Source organism: Pteropus vampyrus, unplaced genomic scaffold, assembly GCF_000151845.1.
Source record: "Pteropus vampyrus isolate Shadow unplaced genomic scaffold, Pvam_2.0 Scaffold146, whole genome shotgun sequence".
NCBI classification, from domain to species: domain Eukaryota; kingdom Metazoa; phylum Chordata; class Mammalia; order Chiroptera; family Pteropodidae; genus Pteropus; species Pteropus vampyrus.
In genome coordinates, this window is record NW_011888927.1 from 1,721,480 (window position 1) to 1,727,479 (window position 6,000).

The 6,000-nt window shown below is 46.6% G+C and overlaps 1 protein-coding gene across 1 annotated transcript in view; it reads right to left on the reverse strand.

Annotated features, from left to right (window-relative positions):
• LOC105298171 (aldehyde oxidase 2) overlaps nucleotides 1-6,000 on the reverse strand; it is a 79,297-nt gene that overhangs the window by 45,609 nt on the left and 27,688 nt on the right. Inside the window, exons 11-15 of the mRNA XM_023535987.1 lie at nucleotides 5,339-5,448; nucleotides 3,742-3,926; nucleotides 2,756-2,939; nucleotides 1,368-1,460; nucleotides 71-240 (exon numbers count right to left, since the gene is read on the reverse strand). Coding sequence (XP_023391755.1) covers nucleotides 71-240; nucleotides 1,368-1,460; nucleotides 2,756-2,939; nucleotides 3,742-3,926; nucleotides 5,339-5,448 — 742 coding nt within the window. The remainder of the gene's footprint in view (nucleotides 1-70; nucleotides 241-1,367; nucleotides 1,461-2,755; nucleotides 2,940-3,741; nucleotides 3,927-5,338; nucleotides 5,449-6,000) is intronic.

A 6,000-nucleotide genomic window follows, 5' to 3' on the forward strand; every position in this document is an offset into this window, starting at 1 on the left:
CATATTCCTTCAAGTGAATCCTCAGATGTGCTTTTAAAAGGCTTTTTGAAAGCTTTATTTTTTTACTTACATGATTTTTGCATGGGCTCTGGTACTGGTCACCAACACCATGTACAGCTCGTTATCCACCCTAGGGATGTCATCACAAAATATAGCTTCACCTGTGGCATGTTTAAGACCTGATACATGCATGATGGGGCGTCCGACTGGGTCTTGGAGGGGCTGGCGAGAATCCACACTCTACAGAGGAAGACAAGAGTTGCCCTGGAAAACTTTAATCTTCAGAAGTCGCCTGGCCTGTTACCACACTCGTGACTCAGGATTGAGAAACAAGATAGTCACCTTTGGGTAACAAACACTGGAGTGGCTCAGATGACAAGCGTGACAATTTAGTGATGTAACTGGACTGGGAAATGGTTGTTTGAGTTATGTGGCAATATCTCAGACAGGGCCAACTGTTTTAGCAAAATTGTTCAGTAGGTGAAGGGATACCCCAGCTTCTCCTTTTGGTACCTTCTTTTCCTAAGTGGTCTCCCTGTATCCCTTTCTTCAGGAATTCAGAGGGTCTCCCTACCCTGCTTTCTTACTTTCCAGTAATTAATATGTTCACATATAAAGTGATCATGATGATGATATAAAGTGATATAATTCCTGAAGGTGGAGAACCAAAATCTATGCCTAAAGCCTGCTATTGACTTGAGCAGGACCTCTGGTGGAGGTGGGGGTAGCAAATGGCAATGGAATCCAGATGTCGATCAAGGGACCTTGGCCGCCTCTCTAAGTGGCATAAAAACATCCCTGGGAGTATAACGAAATGGAGAAAATGTTTACTCTGGAACTCTTCTCAAGGAAGATCTGCGAGCGTGTGTGTGTGTGTGTGTGAAGAGATGGGTCGGGGGAGGGGTTGTGCTCAAGCAGATAATAACAGATACTTTCTAAGCTGTCCTTCAAGAAGGGTGGGTTCAGCTGCTTGCAGGGTTCTTGTTTTGCTGACTGGAGATTAAACATTTGCCATCTGGGCTGGAGGCTGAACCTTGCTACTTTCCTGCTCTGTCCTTCCCCCACACCAGGCTCAGCTGCTCTTCAAACAAATGCACAAAGATCAGTTTGATAGTTTGAAGAGACTATCAATTATCAGTCAGATGGTCAAACTGCTCCAGGTTTGTTTTAGCTTTGAGTGTATCTAGCGGTAGCTCAGGACTGATCTTAGAGCCACCGTCTCCCTGACATGGCCTAAACAAAGGGCCAGTATACTAGCAAAAACTACAAAGCCACAACTAAAAATCACAATTCCAAAGTGCTCGCTTGTTCGCACAGCTATCGCTTATCTCTTAGTGTTAAGTTTCCGTTAAATTAAACTCACTGACCTGGTATTTTTGGACTCCCTGGGGTACTGTGACCGGGAAATCTTCTAGAGCGCTTAGGAACTGGTCTGAAATTTCAGGGTAATGAAGGCAGTCCTGAGAGAGGATTCAAAACAATAAATATAAGCTGATGAGTCTGTGATTACGCTGGGCTTTGATTTATGTAAAAATGACTTGGCTAAAGTACTCATGAAATTGCAAGGCCAGAGTAGCCTGGATAACCAAAGTCACCTCTCAAGATTTCACTTTTTATGAGAGTTTCTTGCCCTCCCTTCCTTTCCACATAATGAGGATCTGGACTGACTGGTTTGAATCTGATTCTCAAATCATCTTGAGATGGGAGAGGCCTGTTAGTGAGCTGGCCTGTGGACAGGAGGAGGAGCAAGAAAATTTGGGGCTGGATAAGCCATCCCTGAATGTGCTGGAATTCAATGTACACAAAACAGCCCAGATCCTGATTGTTTTCTCAGCCACTCCGCTTTTCTGGGAGAGCAATAAAATTGGGAAGGCTCTCTGTGTGTCACTGAAACTCAGCATCAAGTACGTGTTGTCATTCAGCAATTAAATGGCAGCAAAGATTATCCTGGTGAATGTAGTCAGTGAGGGTCTTCATCTGAATAAATGAAAATCAGGCACTGCAGGAACATGGGACTGTTGGAGTACGGTGTAGGGAAGCAGGGGGTACAAAGCAGGGCCAAAGCTATAATTGTGATTAGAAAAGGGTGAGGGGAGGGGGTGGGGGAGGGGAGAGAGAGAGAGAGAGAGAGAGAGAGAGAGAGAGAGAAAGAGAGAGAGAGAGAGAGAGAGAGAGAGAGAATTTGCTTTGTTCAACTTTAGAGTTTACAATCAGAAAACCTGGAATGAAGCTACTTAAATATTAGCATACAGGTAAGATGTAATATTTTTGATAAAATTGTATTTATATTCTATATTGAAATTGAAATTTGGTTGCCTAGGGGCAGGGGTGGGAGGTGTTGACTGCAAGGGGAAGAAAGAGTACTTTTTGGGATGATGGAAATGCTCTGTGTCTTATTTGAGGTGGTGGCTACATGGGTTTACGCATTTGTCGAAACGTGCTGAATTTAAGTTAAATAGGTGCGTTTTATTATATGTAATTATACTTCAATAAAATTGACTTTGAAGAAAGAAAACTGTACACCAGAGGCGGGGGGACTGTAATGTTTCACTGCTTGGCACACAGTAAACATCTGTGGATTGAAGAGAGTCTATCCTGTGCTTCATGAATCCCAGAAGCAGGGGTGGCTGGAAACTGACAAGGCCTGACCCAGAACAATGACAAGCAATGGCACAGGCTGCCTACAGTTTGCAAACATAGTGGGAGAGCTGGGAGCTTATGACTGCAAGGAGCACATACAAGCCAGAGCACTTACAGGTGCAGAGAACAGCTTCGCTAGCTTCTTCAGTTCCTGCAGAACTTCTAGGTAGAATTTGAAGAAGAAGCTGATCACCAGAGTCCTCTTGAATTCCACCCTCCCCCCTGGAGCTGAGCCTGGGAGGGAGACTTCGTCCAGAAGCAGCCTGCAAGCCTCATCTAGCATCTGCTCATTCCAGCGCCTGGTAGGTTTGGAAGCAGGAAGGAACCGGTTAAAGGCAGTCTGAATCATGTGGCATGAGCTAGATATTGCATAGTGATCATTTAAAGATTCCAGAGTCTTTTTTATGAGTTTGAAGGGAACTTAGAAATTACTTAACCAAGCCTTTCAGGAAAACTGAGGCTTGGAAGGCTGCACCAAGTGGCTGAGGATCACGGCATGGTGAGGATGGGACCTGTTCCGTTGCAACATGAACCAAGCGTGTTCAAGTGAGAGCATGCTGGAACCTGGCATTAAATAGACCATTAGGGTCGATTCCATTATGAGCTGGACAAGACTCACACTTGGACACTGCTTTCACCGAGGAAGAAATAGAGTGCACCTGAGCAGCTGGAGTGGCAGGTGCTACTTGGATGCTACCCGGTGTGGATTTGCTGGAGTGTCGATGTGCACAAGAGAACTGAGGCTGAACGCAGTGCTGGGCCATTTTTGTTGTATCCCTCACCCAAAGAGTGGCACCTAATTAGTCAATGCCAAATAAGGTTTGATTCATTTAGCAAAACTACGAAAGAACAAGCAGTGATTCTACACATCTTTCCAGGCATTTTTTTTTTTTTTTTTTTAGGCAAGGCAACCCTTGGTTGATCTCACAGATTGCAAGGACTTTATCAGCTCACAATCCCTTACTTTTTTATTTTTTACGCCTACAGTACTTGGTCTTCCTAGGTGGTTTCCCATCCAAGTACTAACCACGCCCGCCCCCCACTCCCCGCCCCTTTTTTCTGAAGTTGTTTCACCATCAGGGTGCAGGGGGCCCTGCTTACCTCCCTAGCAGCTGCTGGCAGGATTTGCGTGCACTGACGGTGGCCGTCCCGACCCCTCCATAGGCGATGCTCAGGTCCTCAATGGCATCTGTGCCTTCTTTGAGGAGGACTCGCATGCCAGCATTCACATCAGCCAAGGCATTTTGCTGGCATTGAGCCTGTCGGAAGGCTGACACAAATTCCCACTGTGGAGACAAAAACCGTTTAGAGTTATTCGATATGTCAAAACTAAGAGCGTGGTTTCTGCTCCTTGGTGCCACTAGTTAATCACTAAGACTCAATCTAAAGGACACTTGGCACAATTAGAAGACAACTTGGCTGACTTCTCATCAGAGTGAGAAAGTTGTTCTCCCAAAGGCCCGGCCCCAACACCCATCCCCTCAAGGAACAGGGATCTCTGCGCACTTTTCTTCCAAGGCCAGGAGACCTCCACACGGAACACCCGCGTTGTTTCCATCTGCTCTTATTTCCAGGTGCCCTTCCCTCTAGTCTTCAGACACCTTCGTGCCCTGTGAGAATGGAGGAGCCCTCCTAACACAGGTGCTTTTAAATGTGATTTGCTCAAAGTGCAAAAGAGACCAACTACACTTCTAGGTTTGTAGAAATTATCACTTTCTGTTTTGCCTAGCTCATAAAAGAGTCAAAATGAACTTTCCAGCGGTGGACTAAGGAATCATATCAGGTACAACAGTCAGGAGGCTGATGGCTGCCCCACTGACCCCTCGGTACTGTGACCGTCGTGCTGGGGCAGCGTGCTGACGTGGAGTTAACGGATATGGCCTGTGCCTTGACTGTGTTTCCATGTGTGGCCACTGAGGGTGTTGTGCTTGAGTCTGCTTATTTTTCTGTCTGGGGCCTTTATGCAGATGCACATTTGACTGGGAACACATTTCAGAGTTTCCATTCCACAGGAAAAATAAACGAAGACCACATATGGCTGAAAGCATGACTTAATATAAGACTTCCTGCATAACCCAGCTGATGCCTGGCTTTTGATCAATGTGTGTGTGTGTGTGTGTGTGTGTGTGTGTGTGTGTGTGTGTATTGCGTCTCCCTGGGAAGACTGTCCTCTTGGATTCAGGTACTGTTTTGGGGAGAGATACAGGAGACAGAGAGTGAGGACAGAGGGCCCACTCCATAGCTGGCTGGGTGGTCACATTGGCCCCAGGGATCCTGTATTAGCAGACATCTGGGGCCCTCATGTTCCTATGGACGACTGGGGTTAGCAGCTGGGGAGTGGGGCAGCCCAGCCTTAGCCTCCATCTCCTTGCGGATCAGGCAGAGAAGCTCATTCCACAGCCAGGGAGCTCTAATTTCCGCTGCCCAGAGTCGATCCGTGATCACAAGGAAGCAGGACCGCAGGCCTTCAGCAGGCCCCACCCCACAGCTGAAACAACACCCCAAGTCCACATCCTGGAGCTGCTTGCTCAAGGGTGTCTGTGGGCCTTGGTGCTGGGCCAGTCCGCAGTGGACAGGAAGTTATTATTTTCAGAGCAGAGTTTTTTTCCTTCCATCTGTTTTCAGATTTCTAAAGATGACTGGACTCAGATATGAAAAAGGAAAAACAACTCTCAAAAGTGACCGGTGGAATTCTTACCTTTTGAGAATGAGGGATATACACAGATTCCAAAATTTCCTCTGGCTTAAGGTCTGCACTTGCCAACCCAGCAAGAAAATGTTCATTTAGAGGAATCTGCCGCGTACCTGCTATTGAAGAAAATGACATTTCTGCATAGTGGCAACAAAGAACACGAGATTATTCTGTACTCTGAAATGTCAGCAGCAAAGAAGGAAAGGTCATCTTCCTTTGCACCAAGTGATGCAGAGGTCTGCCTACGTGACCATCAGGGCTCCCTCTGTCCCACCACAAGGAGGGGTGGTGGCAGCTTCGTGACATTTGCTCTTATCAGTGCTCCTGCTGTGTGAACCAGCTCTCCACCCGCTTCCAAGGCCTGCCAGGACTATGCTGGGTCCATCTTTCAGCAGAGGGCAGTTAACTGAATCTAACTCATGATTCTGTGATCAAGGAAGGGTGTAACAAGCTGAGACAGTGTTTCCACTGTTAACCGGAGTTCAAACCATTGGATTGGCTTTTCATTCTTGCTGCTGCTGTTGGCTCCTAAGCAGGATATCTACACATTTAAAGTGAAGGGAACAATTCACAAAACCTCCTTTCAGCACTACTGCTGACACTGAGTGGTCATAGCAGTGCCTCTGGCTTTAAAAAGTGGTTTGTGCCTCCACAGGATGTGCAGCAAA